General features: G+C 37.1%; 1 protein-coding gene across 1 annotated transcript in view; it reads left to right on the top strand.

Annotated features, from left to right (window-relative positions):
• Window positions 1–17,740, top strand: part of LOC132115464 (solute carrier family 15 member 4-like) — a 53,587-nt gene that overhangs the window by 4,503 nt on the left and 31,344 nt on the right. The window contains exons 4-7 of the mRNA XM_059523957.1: window positions 327–468; window positions 3,413–3,490; window positions 7,854–8,034; window positions 16,474–16,632. Coding sequence (XP_059379940.1) covers window positions 327–468; window positions 3,413–3,490; window positions 7,854–8,034; window positions 16,474–16,632 — 560 coding nt within the window. The remainder of the gene's footprint in view (window positions 1–326; window positions 469–3,412; window positions 3,491–7,853; window positions 8,035–16,473; window positions 16,633–17,740) is intronic.

Here is a 17,740-nt window from a genome sequence, read left to right on the forward strand (position 1 = left end):
TGGGAACCTCCACTCCAGATTCAGATGACTCCATTAGTCTGTAATGTTATCCCTCTTTGATCCACCCCTCTTGTCTGTCTCGTATGTGATGGAGCTATTTATCGTGTCTCTTTGGCATAAGTTACTGTCAAGTGCCAAAGCCCTCTCTCTAGATCAAAGAACAGGGGCTTCATGAAAACATGCCACATTGTTATTTTTTAAGTTGGCCAAATCCGTAGTCCGTTCTTTGTTTATCTTTTTTACTTTGTTTCTCAAACACAGATGTGCTCAGATATTTCAGCTATGTTTTAATGAATGCTTGTTAAAATCCTTGTTTCCCTCACAAGGCCAAAGCCATCTCTACTGGATAGTGCAAAGGTGACATACGGTGGGCGATTTTCAGAGGAGAAGGTGGAGGAAGTGAAATCGTTGGTTAAAATACTTCCTGTTTTCCTGGCCCTGATTCCATACTGGACTGTCTATTTCCAGGTAAGGTTTTTATGAGTGGGTGTCTTAAGTGCTACGCCTTTCAGATCTGTTGTTAAAAATAGGGGAATGTACAGGCAATGTATTTTTAACCTTAATTTAAGTCGTGACAGGATGAATAGGAAATTGCATAGGTATTTTATTAGATTGAAGTCTCAAGGTGTCTCATACAGAAGGAGAGGCATGGTGGTAATGAATGGTGTCGTTGGTATGTCAAATACAAGTGATGGATGTTTATAATCAGAGATTTTGTCTTTGACATATTAAGGGTTTGTGCCATTTGGAGCCTTTATGGGATGGGTGGGTTTAAAGCCCTTGAGGAGACAGGTGCTTCCTTGAAGAACTTTATATGTGTCTTGCTCAAGGTAATGCAGAAAGGACAAGCAATAAAGACTGGGATATCTCTACTACTAAAGCAGCGTTCCTTCAACAGCTGGCATGGGGCCTGTAACAGCTGAATTTATGTCACCTTACCACAGAAAAACAGAAGTTGTGTGTCAAACCACTCATAAAGTGTTTTGCAGATCTTTAAATACAGTTTGTCAACATTTCCAAGTTTGAATATTTCCGAGGTCTGCCTCTCTCATTTTTCCATTTAACAACCACCTTAGTGAAATTTCCAGCCATTTTTCTGACCTTAGTTCAAGCACAGAACTCTTTTAGATTATCAGAAGATGCTTGTCTGATCTAATGGACATTAAAATGTTTAAATAAGTGTTTTTATTCATAACAGTTAAACAAGAAAAATAAAGAAACTGTTTGTGTGAAAGTGGATGTAATGGATCTAATGTTTGGACACATTACAGGAATCAAACCTGACATTCAACAAATGTATTGAAATGTAATGCCAAGAAAAAGTGTGTTTAAAGTTTGCAATGGTTTGTCAGAAGTTGGGTACAGTAGGTTTGTTTTTATGAGCTGCTATTTTAAATTACTTGTTGAAAGCAAGTCATTTCCATGTTCCGCCATTTGCACAATTATAATATGGAAATGTTTTCAATTTGCTGAATATTCTAAAGAGGAAACGACAGATGTATTTTTTAAATGCTTAATGTTGTATTAATGGTTCAAAGAACTTCATATGCTTCTGATTGTTCATTATAGAAAGAGCACAAATCACAGTTTAATTAACAATCTTTATATATAGCAATTAAAATATAGCTAAGATTGATTATCAGGACAAATGATTGGAACTCAACTGTAACGCTGGGTTGGGAAGGTTCCCCAAAAAAAGAAAAAATCGAACCGTAGGGTTATCACACACAGTTCGGCAGGCACTGGGACCGCGGTTCAACTTAAATCTGACAAAGCATCTGTAATATGGTTTGATATAAATAACACAAACATGGTTCAGCTTATATATGTTTCTGTTGATGGATTCACATTCTGACTTTCCAGATATTACAACAACAGCGATGAGAGAAAAAAAAAACACGGACAAATCATTCATTCTTGTTTAATGTGATTGACGTATTCTGGAATATGAGCAATCATTTATTTCATCATCACCCGGGTGGTGATAGCGCGTGCACAGGTGAGACCTGAACAGCACACGTTAAAATGCAGGGATGGGCAGTATTTCAAATACATGTATTTGAAATACAAAATACTATTTAATCTTAATATTTCTGTAGTTTCAAAATAAATAAATTACTTTTTGCCAATCAACCTCTTTGTTAGACTGCTGATTTCCTGTATCAACAAGTATACCAAAAAATAAATAAAAATTAAATGTATTTAAATACAAAATAGTTTTTTTTTCTAAAATTAAAAAATACTTGGATTAAATGCATTTTTTCAAAGGTATTTAAATACAAAATAGTATGTTGTATTTCAAATACATGTATTTCAAATACTGCCCATCCCTGTTAATACAGTATGTGTGTTTAAACTAAACTCAATTAAGCTTTGCCAGTTTAAACATTTAAGAGCCAAAGGACGCGAGCCCTTGTGCACAGTAAGAAGATTTGTACAGAAGACACGCACAGATTTTAAGCAAATTAAAGAATAATCTTTAATTTATAAAGTCCAAAACTAATTCTAGACCTAACTGAAAATCACAGTTTATTTTATTTTTATCTCTACACTATTGCATTCATTTGTGCTGTTGCTTGTAGTTAGATAGAATGTTCTTAATGATATATGATAAAATATTTATAATGTTTTTATTTGAAAGTATTATTTTTCCATAAACATACACATACCGAACCGTACTGAGACCGTGACTCTAAAACCGTGAAATAAACCGAACCATGAAAAAGTTGAACCATTCCACCCCTAGTTGCAGGACATGGCTCATTAAATCAACACTGTCCCAATTTTATCAGGATGTCTGGTCACCCATTTGTTTTCTAGACTGGGATTTCTGAAGTTATTTAAAAGAAAAAAAAATACACTGTAAAATTCTCCACTCTAAGGATGCATTGAGTAATTTCCTGTGGTGAATGCAGCATTTATAGTAATGGTAAATTGCTGTGGGTCTGTTGGGATAAGGAACATTGTATAGTCCATCTCACGTGAAAAAAGATTCTCTTCCTCCAATTACGGCGAAAGGTCATCTTTTGATGCCCTGTCATCCCATATGTTTTGTCTGCTGAGATGCTTGCCAACTTTTAGAAAGGTCATTCGGCATTGTTATTCCTCGGGGGCTTAAATTAAGGTTTGATTAAAGGACAATGTCTCTAACTTAAAAGGAAAATGCCTAATGGCTTTTTGCATGAATAGATATTGAAGAATGTTCCCATGAAGTACCAAACTGCTTTTACTGGCTGAAATATTTCCACTTGCTATTTTCTTCCTCTGCCGTATTTCAAGTTTTAATCAATAGCAATATTCTGCAACAGAGTCTCTACAAGTGGAGAATGGATCATAGTAGGCTGGTTAGTACCGCTGAATGAGATGTGAGTGCTGCCTGCTTGTTTATGTGTGCTGTTGTCTTCACTTGCAGATGCAGACCACATATTATCTCCAGAGTCTCCATCTGACAATTCCTGGAGCCGTTCCCAACTCCACAGACTCCCACCCGGTAAGAAAACCATTATTTCAGAGCCAATAATGTCAGATAACTTCCAAATTGGCCTGAAAGAAAACTATAATTGCTTTGTTAATGAAGAGTTCAATTATTAAAGCAGTTGGCCTTCTTTTTTGCCTGTGCTCTGGTCACTTTCCTCATCAGTTTTCCCATATTTCTCATTCTGCCGTGCTATTAGAAAACCACCGTTTCAATGTCACAGATGTTTCCATTAATGATACATGTTCCTATAAATGAAACATGTCTTTGTAAGATGGATTTTTATTTATCTTTTTTTTTTTTTTTACCATAAATAGCCTTATTAACTGTAAGGGATAACAAGACACTTTAATTTGGAATATTTTGGTACAACAAACCATGAGTAATATTGTAAGTGATCACTAAATTCAACAGTGTAAAAACGATATGTTTAAATGACTTGTATTCTCAGGTTTAATTTGAGAGCAAACAGCATGCCTGTGGTGATGCCAGGTGCTTGTGATGTTTGTCTGGCTGTAGAGTAGAGGCTGTTTAGGATACTCTCTGGAGACTCTGGCACGCATGAGCTAGAGAAATCCTTTGAAAACTGGGGTATTAACTTCAAAACTGTGACCTTCACTAATCACAGATTAGCACCCAGCGCCTGCTTTCTCATCTGAACTTGCTGTTTATTTGTTTTTGTGCAAGTGTGCATGTACATATATACGCTTTACTAGGTAAGTGTGTCAGAACATTCGCCTTGAATTAAACCCTCTCACAACGGTTTCACGGTGACTATTCCAAAATCACAACTCCGGGGCTGTCTGATCAGCAATGACAATGCAGTCACATGTTGCTTTATGATGATGAAAATGCATAGACACAAATGTAACTGGATGAGCAACTTTTGTTTGTGTGTGTACATGCCATTTCATGGCTGTCTGAAAATAAGTTTTTCAGAATTAGATTCAAAGTCACATGGTAAGGATAGAGGAAGTGCGAAATGACAATGGGGAAGTGAAAAAGATGTTATTGGCTGTGTTAAATAACACATCGCTCCAGAGTGTGACTGCATGGTCATATTGTAGAGACAGTTGTAAAGCACCTCATGCTATTTAAATATAATTTTCCAGAGTACTTTCATAGTGGTTGTGCCATTTTCTACTAACATTTAAAAATATGACATGACGTGAAAGCTTGTTTAATTTGACAAGATTACTTCTCATTGGGTGTATGAGCTTGTGACAGGTCACATTTTCAGAATGTGCCGCTGCAATATTTTCTGTGATGAAAAAATATTCAAATGAAAATTGCAACATAGTTTTATAAAGTATGCGTTCATATGTGCTTCACTTTTGCTGGAGGAAACAGCTGTGGTGATAGATAGATGTGGAACCGATTGGTTCCCCATGATATTTTGCAAACTGTAGTTATGACAAAGTTACAACAATCTATCGATAAACACACACCTTGTCCTCTGTTTCTCGCTCTGCACCGCTGTGGTCTGGATTGAAGAAGGCACAGAAAGACAGGGAGGACCCGATCGAAGTCTGCCACCGTTTTCATATGAAATTTAAAGGGGACTGTTAACCACCTAAAAATGGCCTGATTGATGACTCAAAAAGGTCCTTCCCCAGCTTCCTGAATCAATAGAAATCATGTCATTTGACATTCTGGGTATAATGGTGTTTCTCTGGAGTGCATGCTCAAATGTGCAAATCCCCATCTGTCACTAGTTCTCCCACACACAAGGGCTTCCCCTTCTAAATGAACATGTGCTGCTGTAGATTTGTCTCGGTGGACCGCAGAGCCTAAAGGGAATCCAGTGTGAAGTCTTAACGAGGCCAAACTGTGAGCTCTTAATTAGGGATATCCATAGAGAGAAACAGACACCAGTGGTAATGTGGATGAAAATGATATGATGATAGAAGGATGCAAACTGGCAATTTCAAATGGAGAAAAAAGTATTTAAAAGTGCACGGTGATGAAGGGGAGACAGCTCTCTGAGGGGCATATGTAAATAACCAGTGCTTAGCTAAAGGAATGTAAATGTAATGAGGGAGTAAGCTGGAGAATTAAAAGTGTTAAAAGCACCAGTAGATTTGGGACTGAGTGAAGCTGTAGAATTCAATTCAAACATGCTGACTGGGACATGCTCTTCACTTAACCGACTAATACTCTACTGGAGGTGTAAATGTGTGTGTGATACGCCCATGCACACCTGCAGGCATGGATGCATAATAAACCTCTCTTTGTGCTCCGGGTGTCTAGTCCTCTGGTGTTGCATTCGTCTGGTGTTATTTGATTAATGTCAATTAAAACACAGAGATGGTGAAATATTCTACAGGGTGCTTGAATTATTTACAACCAGTCAGATCAAGAAAATAATGGATTGGGCTGTTTTTAACTTTTGCTACGTGGAGACAGCTGCATCTACCCAGATCTGCTCAGTCAGATCATCAGACCCTGTCTGTGCAGGAAATGATGACAGATAGTTTCCCGTAGCGGCCAAAGTGAACTACTGATAATCAGAGTTAAAATAGTTCTTTACACATTTGTGTTGCATCTGCTACATGCTTTATATACACACCGCTTTGTAAGTGATCGGACCCAATGTTCAAGAAAGAAAAATAATAAGAAGAACTAATTTCTAAAGACTAGAATATCAGAGAAACTTGTGTGTGGGCTTTTTTGACTGGGGCCAGTGAGCAAGAACGCTCAGAAAGCTTTAGCACTTCATAGCAACCCCCTGGCATCCACCCAGAACACCACAGCAACAGCATGAGCTGTGTTCCGATCGACAGGGTCCATACACAGTGTTCTCTGCCCTTTACACCCAGTTCACTTCACTTCACTTACCGTATTTTCCGGACTATAAGTCGCACTTTTTTCATAGTTTGGCTGGTCCTGCGACTTATAGTCAGGTGCGACTTATTTATCAAAATTAATTTGACATGAACCGAGAGAAATTAACCAAGAGAAAACATTACCATCTACAGTCGCGAGACGGTAATGTTTTCTCTTGGTTCTTGGTTCTAAATAAATGCGACTTATAGTCCAGTGCGACTTATATATGTTTTTTCCTCGTCATGACGTATTTTTGGACTGATGCGTCTTATACTCAGGTGCGACTTATAGTCTGAAAAATACGGTACAAGTTCACTTCACTTGATAAAATGCGTTCATTTGGAACACCCTACAAAGTCATCAAACATAGATGACACTTAAGTTGTGTAGAGGAGTTTGAGCTATGATGTCACACTGTAAATAATGTAAATATGTTAATTTGATACACGTGTACAATGCATATATGTGCATTTCAATTAATGTGAATGATTTATTGATTTAATTAATATAAATGTCTTATTTTAAAGCTAAACTGAATGATTATCGTCTGATGTTTGATACGGAAATAAACGTAATGTAGTTATTTTAGATGTATCATTTATCTTGTTTAACCATAATCATGATGCATGTTGCATTGTAACTGTTCCACCTCACACACTTTATATCCACAAATAACCACATACACACAACAGCTGGGACTAATTCAACTGTTTCACTACTTTATTTTAATCAAACTTCTTTAAATACTCGGTTGATGTGCAATGGCTGCTGGGTAATTTCACTCTCCTCTTCCTGTGAAGTCATGTATTGATGTTCCCTTATTCTCTGTGTGGTTCACAGTGCCCTTCAAACTGAACATGTTCACTCTCTTTGAATTGTAATTTCACATAAAATGGCACAATACCCTGTGAGACCTTTAGCAACCACACAGCAATGTGCATAAATGACTCTGAACACCACTTAGCAACCTCTTGGTAACCACCTGAATGACAGCAAGTTTTGCATTGGGGAAACCCTACTCATTTTCTTTTTCTTCAGAAAAAAAAAGTTCCTTATTAATGCACATGCTTTTTTCTTTGTCAAAATAATCCTAAATTTCAAAATCAATCATTAGGTTATGTACTTTTTTTTCCCCATCACATCAGCAGCATGTGAGTGGAGCAATCAGCCATTGATAATGAAACAGGTGCTCTGACGCATGCTATTCAATCCCCATGTGATATTAAAGTACTTAACAAGTGATTAATGATTTTATGGGCTATTAAGAGACCTGTCGCTCTCCCTTACTGGATGAGTTTTACAGTCATTGATCAGTATTGACCACATGAGGGTGCTAAGGTTGCTTGAATGATTCACTTTCCTTCTATCTCTCTTTCCCAAATGCTCTCCCAGAATTCACATTTAGACTTGTACTTACTTTTTCAACGGAGGATAAATAGAGAAGAATGAAGCACCTGAGTATTATGAGTGACCTGCACATACCCTTCTTCCTGTTCGTTCATCCTTTAGTGTTTTGTAAACATGAGTCATTATGTTCCCCTGTTGTTCCCAGAATACATTTCGCTTCACGCCAGCTTGGCTGACCATGTTTGATGCCGTGCTGATCCTCATGTTGATCCCCCTCAAGGATAAAGTGGTGGACCCCATCCTCAAACGCAAAGGCCTGCTGCCCTCCCCTCTGAAGAGAATCGCTGTGGGCATGTTCTTTGTCATGTGCTCGGCGGTGGCAGCTGGTGAGTCAACAACGCATACACTAAATGACACATTTTTTATGTATTATCAATACACACAACAAAGATTTCTGTGAACCTATGCTTTTTGTTCTTTAACTTGTACTCTTGCCATACAAACAGTTTGTGTGTGTGTGCCGGTTTGTGAGGTGGATGTATCAAGCTTTTTTATACAGATTCACAAACTGAGACTCATGTAGGAAAATGTGGGAGTGTTTGAGTGTGATAGCAGACATTTGCATACTCATTTTAAATATACATGTCCATTTTTGTGACAGAAGGCCCGTCACGGTAGTGAACTTTCATTTCAGATTTCATAAGGTTCATTTGCTGTGTGTTCTGTTATATGTGACATTCTGTAACACACACATGATACAAAACACTGAGACCTAAATTACACGTCATATATTCTTAACTCTTGAGCTGGATATAGCCAACTACTTCATGATATGATACAATGATTCAGTCCATTGCAGCATCATCAATATGATAATCATGAATGAAACGGACACAAATGTGTAACATTGAGACTACATGAGGGAGTGAATTTGTGGGGTTAATCCCTGTTCCTTCAATGTTGCTAAAGATTGACTGGTTTTATTTATTATTATTATTATTATTATTATTAGTGTTTATTCATTTTTGAATGTAAATGAACATTCAGAACTTATTTTATTTAGATTTTTTTAACAGTATAATTAGATTGCAGTAATAATTAAAAATAATGTGCACTGACTTGTACGTTATTTTAATTCACCCTTCACTGGGAGTTTGATTGACTAATCATAACTCTGAATCTGACATTTTGTCTGACAAACAAACCAGACAGGAGAGTAGATTAATATCATTGGACTTGAAAAATGTTTTGTATTGACATCTTTCTGCGGTTGACAGGATGCCATCTAATGTTCATTCATGTTTAATTTGTGCTATATCAATGTTAGAAACAGTTCCACTGCTTAATATTTGTGTGAAAACTCTGAGCAATTCTTCAGAATTCTTGATGAATGGAAAGTTCAAAAGAGTGGCATTAATTGGAAGTATAAATCTTTTGTGCCATTGTTTATGTGATTTACTTTTGACAAATTTTATAATTTGTCTTTTCTTAATAAAAGTATTAAAAACCGAAAGAAAAAAGGAAACCTTAGTGACTCTTAGTGAAATTGTAATGCTAGTGTTGGCAGCACAGACAATATACAGTCCTGCAAAAACATCTGATGAATTTGAGTCTGAGCACATTTGTAACATTTCAAATTTAGATGGTCTGGTGGTAAAATGGAGACACAAGTTTGGTGAATCTTTTTTTGGGGTTCAATGTCAGTGGCATGGGAAAAGTAATTGCCCTTAAGATGCACCTGGATGATCCTTCAAGATATTGTATGGACAGATAAATCAAAAGTGGAACTTTTCGCTGGACATGTGCCCAGTTACAGTTTATTTGATGTGAACACTGCAAACACTGCATTTTTGATCACAGCATTGTACATGCTACAGGCAAAACATGACAGTAAGGCATCAGTAAACATACCGTATTTTTCGGACTATAAGTCGCACCTGAGTATAAGTTGCATCAGTCCAAAAATACACCATGATGTTGAAAAAAAAAAAACATATATAAGTCGCACTGGACTATAAGTCGCATTTATTTAGAATCAAGAGAAAACAATACCGTCTACAGCCGCGAGAGGGCGCTCTATACTGCTCAGTGTAGGCTACAGGAGGACAGAGCAGCATAGAGCGCCCTCTCGCGGCTATAGACGGTAATGATTTCTCTTGGTTCAGTTCTCTTAGTTCATTTCTCTTGGTTCATGTCAAATTAATTTTGATAAATAAGTCGCACCTGACTATAAGTCGCAGGACCAGCCAAACTATGAAATAAAGTGTGACTTATAGTCCGGAAAATACGGTAGTCCAGATTGGTGTATGGATCCATCATCATCATGTGTCCAGTCCAAACAGAATCAATGTGGAAAATAAATTGTCCAAACAAGTAGTCCCTGGTCCAACACATCAAGACTACTCGCGTCACAGTTCGAGCTGATAAACACAGTGACAGTGATGAGCCAAATTTATGAGTTTTGTGAGATATCAATATATACATCCACACTCAATTGTGTCAGATTGTGTTTTTTTAGTACTGTTCACCTTATTCTGAGAAATGAGTTCATCTCAGAGAGGTTACGACTTTTCCATTCATCAGATAAGGTACAGTGACTCCAATATGGCAGAGATTCGACGTAGAATGACTCACCGACAAACACCCACACGCTCATGACACATTCACACAGACCAATGATCTCTTCTCAGAATTCTGTCATTCCCGTCCAACCTTGAGCCGGCTCTATTGAACCCTGCAAAAGGTGGATCGATATTCCTGCTTGTTTTGACAGTTAATATTCATACAGCCTACTGTCCTGGAAAATACCAACCTGAATCAGCGCTTTTGTCATTTTCATTTTTCTCACCATCCCTTTTAACAGATTTGCAGAGGAACTTTCACTGTCCTCTCACTTCTTGTTTCTTCCAAGTCCCCCAAAACTAGAAATGTATCTCAAAACCTAGTGATCTATCAACTTGATAGCATTTTTTTGGCCATTTAGAATAGATATGCTTAGGATTTTGGCCAAAACCATTGTTCTCCAGTGTATTATTTTTGTAGTATGAAGAAGAAAAAAAGTGAAATTTTCAAAGATCATGGGGATGCCATAGAAAATTCTCAATTTAATATATATTTTCTCCTGATTATTCTCAGTTTTGAAGTATTTATTTGACCAAAAACTATTTTTTAAATACTGAAAAAATAATGTATATATTAGTCAGAAAGTGCAGGATCTCTTCATTTGCTTGTTCTTCTCTTTATAAATAAATAAATCTGATGTTTAATAGAAAGTATTTATTTCTGCTACACATTAATAACATTTTGTTTCTGTAGTGCCATGAAAATATTGGCTGCACAAAGCTGCTTTATCGTCCCGACTGAGCCAACAGAAAAATCCTTAATCTTAAGGTTGAGACCTGATTTTAGATAGTTATTCTGTTAACTACAATTTTGAGATGGACTTCACATCCAAAGTGCAAATAAAGGTCTTTATGTAGATGACTCACTATATATTTAGGCACAGCAATCTCTCCAAAACTTCAGCACTTTCCTTCCAAGTGTTTTTGGCTCGCTCGTATATCTGTCTGAAGTTCTGTACACAGTCTATGCCTTGCTACTAAAGCAACACTTTAAGATTGTGTCCACACATGCACAAAAGTTTGAGTCACACATTGAGAGAATCATGGAATGCCTGTTCAGAGGTTGTAGAAGAAGACACCGTTGACAAGTCTGCAGTAACTCATTGTTCAGTTTGACTGCACCCAGCACTCCAGCCAGTCCCCAGTCCAATTCCAGCTCTGCCCAGTGGATTAAACCGAGCTTAGTCAGCTTGACAGTGTGCATTGCGTCCAGACGTTGACATATTTCAGACTAAAGCGCTTTTTGAGTGAGATGAGTTTCGGGAGATGCGCTCTGTAGTGTGGGGAAAATGTGAATATTTTTCTCTCCCACCCTGTCTGTCTTTGACTCTCTCTGACTCTTTTAAACCCCTGTCAAACTCTGCAAGGTGAGGGAGAGAGCAGTTTAGACATTTTTAAATTCCTCATCTGTCTCAGCTGCCATCAAACTGAATAAATGTGGGTTTGTAGTCAGCATGAGGGATTCTTTAAACTGTAAACATAAAGTTCAGAAAAACTCAAAACAGTCAAAATAATGAGAGATTGAAGTCAATGCTTTGCTGCATGATTGCAGTTTTCAGGTGTTTACTTCACTTGATTTGCTCCCACTTTAAAATACTGGTACCTGTTGACCAAAATGACTGATGTCTGATATGTTCTAGATTTGTGTAGCCACTCGTTTGAGTGGTGTAGTGCACATTGTAGATATAAATAAAGAGACTAAGTGATTTGTAAAACAATATTTTATTTTATTTTACATGCTTGTGCATGTAAACATGCTCAAAATTTGACAAAATGTGACAAACTTTTCCAAATCTACTTTCTAGGTCTTTCTAAGAAGCACCCATTCTAACGGCCTGAGATCTTGTAAACACTACATTTCCTGTTTTACTGATTAAAAACCTGTGCACCCTGAAGCACTTCTGGAAATTGAGTAAAGCCAATCAATCAGATTGTAGGCTGCAGTTTTGAGAATGCTCTTGCCAATGTTGTGTGCACAAACAGCATACCAACTTACGGTTCAAGGACTGTCTGATTTCGACTAATAGCAACCAAACAATTGTCTCGGTCCACTTCCAAATGAACTGTGGTATGGTTGAATGGATAAACCAATGAATGGTTGACCTCAAGCACATGTGTGGTTTTGTTTACAGTTTCTGGTTCACTTATAAAAATGGGCAGTGTGAAGGCAAAAAACACAAAGAAAACCTTTGTATTTGATCCGGCCCAAAGCAAGTGAACTAGCAGACTTTTCTGCTGTAAATACACCGTCAGGCTTTATTAAAAATCTTAATTTGTGTTTTGAAGATGATCTAAAATAATTTTCATTTTTGAGTGAACTAACCACTTAAGTTAGTATAAAATGTCAATGAGAGCATAAAACCATTGACATTCAAGCAGAATAAAATAATAAACTAATAAGTACATTTCAGAATGTGTTTTTTTTGACAATTTTCGGTCTCCACCACTCAATGTCCAATTTCAAAACTTGGTCTTGATGCAAAAGCAGCTGAGTACCATTGTTTTAAATTGATGCAGAAGAAAATGACCTTGGTATTGCATGACAGAGCCTGAACATGCAGGAAGTCTAGTATTCAGTGCACAATACAGATGTTATCTAATAATAACCGTTGCTTTGATGTGGCCAAGAGCGAGGGGAAACTTGTTGGCACACTCTTGCGGAATCAGTATGTGCAAATCACGTTCATATCACATTCTTTGTGTGTGTGTGTGTGTGTTATAGAGATCAAACTAATGAGAACCTTTGGGACTCGTGCTCTTTCTTGAGAGAGAAAGTGCATCCCATCCTTTGTACTCCCACTCAATGACACAGACTGACTCATTAATAAACCGCTACCTGAAATAAGCACGGTTTAAGGATGCTTGCTATGTGCGAATGGATTTTGCAAAAATGTGTATGTGTGTTAGGGAGAACTATTAGACATGGCGTATGTATATTCATAAATGTAGGGGTGAGTGTGGGTGTGTGTGACATAATGGGTCCCACTAATGGGACTTATTATATAGATGAGATATCTTGGGAAATGAGTCTTTTAGTGCCCCTCATTAATACCCAACATATAGTAATCACGCAGTTCTTTCCTTTCTGTGCCCCTTTGTTTTTTCTTTCTTCCTAAGCCTTGCTCGGTTTCACTTTTCAAAGTACGTCAAGATACGCACACTCACAAATGTCACCTATGGGCACACACAGCATAAAGGTAAATTGCAGGCATTTATGCAAAGAGTCAAGGATGTGTATGAAATGAATTATTAGCAACTAATGATAAATAATTGCATATTTTTCTGAATCTCTGAAAGACTTCGTGACTCATCGATGTGAATGAAACCTCAGGAGCAGGAACAACAAAGAGAAAGTATCTCTTCAAATATATTTATTTTGTTTACAATGTGAAATACAATTATGCTCATAGATTGAGAGCCTTTTCCCTTTATTATTATTATTATGATTATTATTGTTATTTTAATGATATATTTTTTCTTCTTCTCTGGATTCCTTTCAATCTTTTTGTAATAATGTGGACTGTAGATGGTGAAATCTACACTCCATGATTTTGCAGCAAGGTGTAATATTGTTTTAAATTATATGATTTTAAGGAACACTGTTTTCAAAATGTTTGCAGATTCGATCACCCATTTTCAAAGTTTCCATAGTTTCTTGCACTACTATGTATAGCATCTACAGTAACACTGCTTACACATATTGCAAAGAAAATACTGCTCTTTTCGCTTTCTCAGTGTAAATGGCATCTATCTATCTAACGCTATTGCACTTAGTGCAAATATCATTCATACTGTGTTTTATACTAGTGTTATCAAAGTACTGGTATTGAAACCAAGTCAATACTTAAAGGAATAGTTCACCCAAAAATGAAAATGTAATAATTTCCTCAGACTTGTGTTGCTGGTCTCAGTGCAGGACTGCACGTTCATGAGACTCTATTAGCGCTGCAGTTCTGACAGGAAAAGCACATTTTATGATACCACTTATTATGTGTGTTTTTTTTTTTATTTTTATTATTATTATTATAAAAAATGCTGCAAGGGGCATGTAAAGTTATGAGCAGATATGTATGCTCAATTAAATTAAGTTATGTATATAATAGGATATAAGGGTGTAGTTTAATAGGATATTCACTAAGAAAAAATAAGAGTTAGACTGTTTTTCAATTTTTTTTTGAATAAGTTGGATTGTCAAAAATTGATTATTATTGTCTCTTCAGTTTTTTATTTTATTTTATGGTTTTGCATATGTGGATGTGTATGTTTATGTGCTAACCGTAATCTCCGGACTATAAGTCGCACTTTTTTTCATAGTTTGGCTGGTCATGCGACTTATAGTCAGGTGCGACTTATCAAAATTAATTTGACATGAACCAAGAAACAACATTACCGTCTACAGCCGCGAGAGGGCGCTCTATGCTGCTCAGTGCTCCTGTGGTCTACACTGATATCATATAGCGCCCTCTCGCGGCTGTAGACGGTATTGTTTTCTCTTGGTTCTTGGTTCTAAATAAATGCGACTTATAGTCCAGTGCGACTTATGTTTTTTTCCTCATCATGACGTATTTTTGGACTGATGCGACTTATACTCAGGTGCAACTTATAGTCCGAAAAATACGGTACATACAAGGCTTCTACCTTTTAACTGGAGTATTGAATCGCTTTTAATCCGAGTCCACCCAGTAGCTGAACCCAGCAGGGCTTAGGTTGGTTTTAAAATACCACTGCCAGAACCTCCTCACAACATTTACACAATATTTTCTAAACAGATGGGTGCTTGGCAGTGGCATAGCTCTGAAGCCAACCGTTCCCGCAGGCACAGATGATGCCCGCACACCTGGACACACTTGTTGTCCTGCACTCAGGAAGCAGCCATTTCCATTGCAAGCTGCTCCGACAACAAAGCTGCAAACACACGAGCCCGCCACACACCAGACGATGCCTTGGGGCAGTTCCACTTCTGTTCAATTTTCCCCAGATATAAAAGTCAAGCTTTTTTTTTTTTTTTTGAATCGGGGCTTGGAAGTGCAGAAGTGAGGTCTGTAATCTGCAGCGGGTCACACTTTTAGCCAAAGAGTGTTTTATTTCAGGCATCATTTGTATTCCAATCTAAATCTGACACACCACAGCCACGGATCAGAGCGGATCGCTTCTGGTGTTTGGGCGAGGGGTGGGGATGGGGATGGGGATGAAAGATGAGAGGGAAGAGAGGAAAAATAAAGTTACTGTTAACTGAAGCGAAATGAAATACAAGGTCATACCCCTTCAGAATGAGAATATGTGCATGTCAGTGTGATGGAGGGATCCCACGAGGAGTTATCTGTGGCAACTGCAACATGGTTATTATTGGATCAAGCTTTTAGATAGCCTAGGCTGACAATCTCTGCTCCACTCTGATTACCTGCTAAACCAAGTCTGGTGTAATTGTGTGTGTAGGAGCATGTTTTAAGTGGCATTGACCTGACACTTAATCCATTAATGGACTCTTGATTCCTTTTTCATTCACTGTGAAATCAGGATAATTTTAATAAGACTTCGATTAATAGAAAGTTCTGAAAAACAGCATTTATTTGTGATAGGAATCTGCATTAGTTCGTATATAATAAATGTCTGTAATATTACTTTTGATCAGTTTTAATGCCTCGTTTCTGAAAAAAAAGAAAGATTCTTAGTGACCACAAATTTAGTAGTAGTAGCGTGTATGTGAATATTCTGCCTATACATTGTCCTGACCTGTCCTAGATTACCTTTCTTTGTTATTTAATGCACCATTAAATATGCACCAGTGACATTACAAATCAGTACATTTGTAAAGTGGAATTTATTTTTTAGTATCAATGTAATATAATACAATTTATTGATAGCACATGATGTTCACAAAATTATTTGAAAACATAAAAAAAAGCTATCAGTAGATTTTAGAATAAAGCAAGGAAGAAATAACACTTCTGTTAATTTCCCAAGAAGACAAAAATACTCAAATATGGAGCAATTAATCTCCGGTAATCTATTTTACATATAGGCTAAAATCCATTGCAAATTAAAATACACAGAGGTCCTGAAATTCTTCACTGCTGTCTTTGAAGATGACACAAAGGTTGTGTTACATTTATCTTTGGTCTAAAAGTTTATTAGTGCAACTATGAACTGTTGAGGTATTTATTAATCATTTTATTCTGTTACTCTCTTTCTTGCCCATCTCAGGCATTTTAGAGACGAAGAGGCTGGATATAGTTCGCACACAAGGCCCCATCCCGCAGTCACTCGGTGGAGTTACATACTATGCAGCCGATCTACCGATCTGGTGGCAAGTGCCGCAGTACATCCTCATCGGTGTCAGCGAAATATTTGCTAGTATTGCAGGTAGGTGGTCCTCTGCAAAACACTGCTAAACACAGATGCAAAGCTCTCAACTTCACAAACAGAGCATATGAAGTGACCATGTTCTTGTAGCATTTTTTTTGTTGTTGTAATTAATAGTTTTTTGTTTTGTTTTAAGGTTTCTTGCACCAAAATATTGCACTGCATTAATTGACTAACACGTTTGCCTCTGTACCTTTAAGACTGCTTTATGTAAATGACCATGTTCTGATTAATCAACCTATTCACATTTGATACATTATTCTGAATATGATTAGGTGTTTATATGTACAATAGACATGGACAGTCAAACCTTAATGTGTTCGTGGTTGTGGTGTCAGTATGATTTCTGAATTCCTCATTTTTGCAGCATGTCAACATACTGTAATTCACTGGTGTATTAAAATTGACGTTTTCCGTGACATGGCCCTTTTAACATTTAGTGGTTCATGAGGTGATACTGAGCCTGCAAAGACAAATTAGAGGCGATGGTCATGATGAGGATCACCTACAGCAAAATTGCTCTTATATTCTGATGGTAGAATTTAGCTTCTCATCAACTAAGATCCATGTAATGAATAACTCATCTAGAAGAGTATACGTACAGCATTGTTTCAACATGAGTGTTTTTTGTGCCCTTCAAGCTCTCAGTCTCTTCTGTGTACTGTATAGTTTTTTTCTCCATAGGATCATTCATCTGTCCTAATGACCATGGTAATCAATGCGTGTCCTTTTAAAAACTGCAGTAAACTCTCTGCCTTGCCTTTGTGTAGTAGCTCTTGTCTGAGCCGTTGCTGAAATTGCTTGCTAAGGAATCCAAGGCTGTATCAATCAGGACCGATCGATCTGGGCTTGGCGATACATTATTGCAGTTGCACATTTAAAATGACCAGAAAACATCTCGCTCCTGCTGGAATATACAAAGAAAATATCAAGAAAGTCTCAAGCAAGTCGGCTTGAGATTAATGAGAATATAAATGAAAGGAAACGTAATCCATTAACACAGCGTTTATAAGAAAAAAAAATCTGTGGACCTCCTTTTACCACTTTCACTGCTGAGATCTACATTAATTACAGCAATTTCTGTTATTATCTTCAATGAATCTGATTC

This window comes from Carassius carassius, chromosome 34, assembly GCF_963082965.1.
Source record: "Carassius carassius chromosome 34, fCarCar2.1, whole genome shotgun sequence".
NCBI lineage: Eukaryota > Metazoa > Chordata > Actinopteri > Cypriniformes > Cyprinidae > Carassius > Carassius carassius.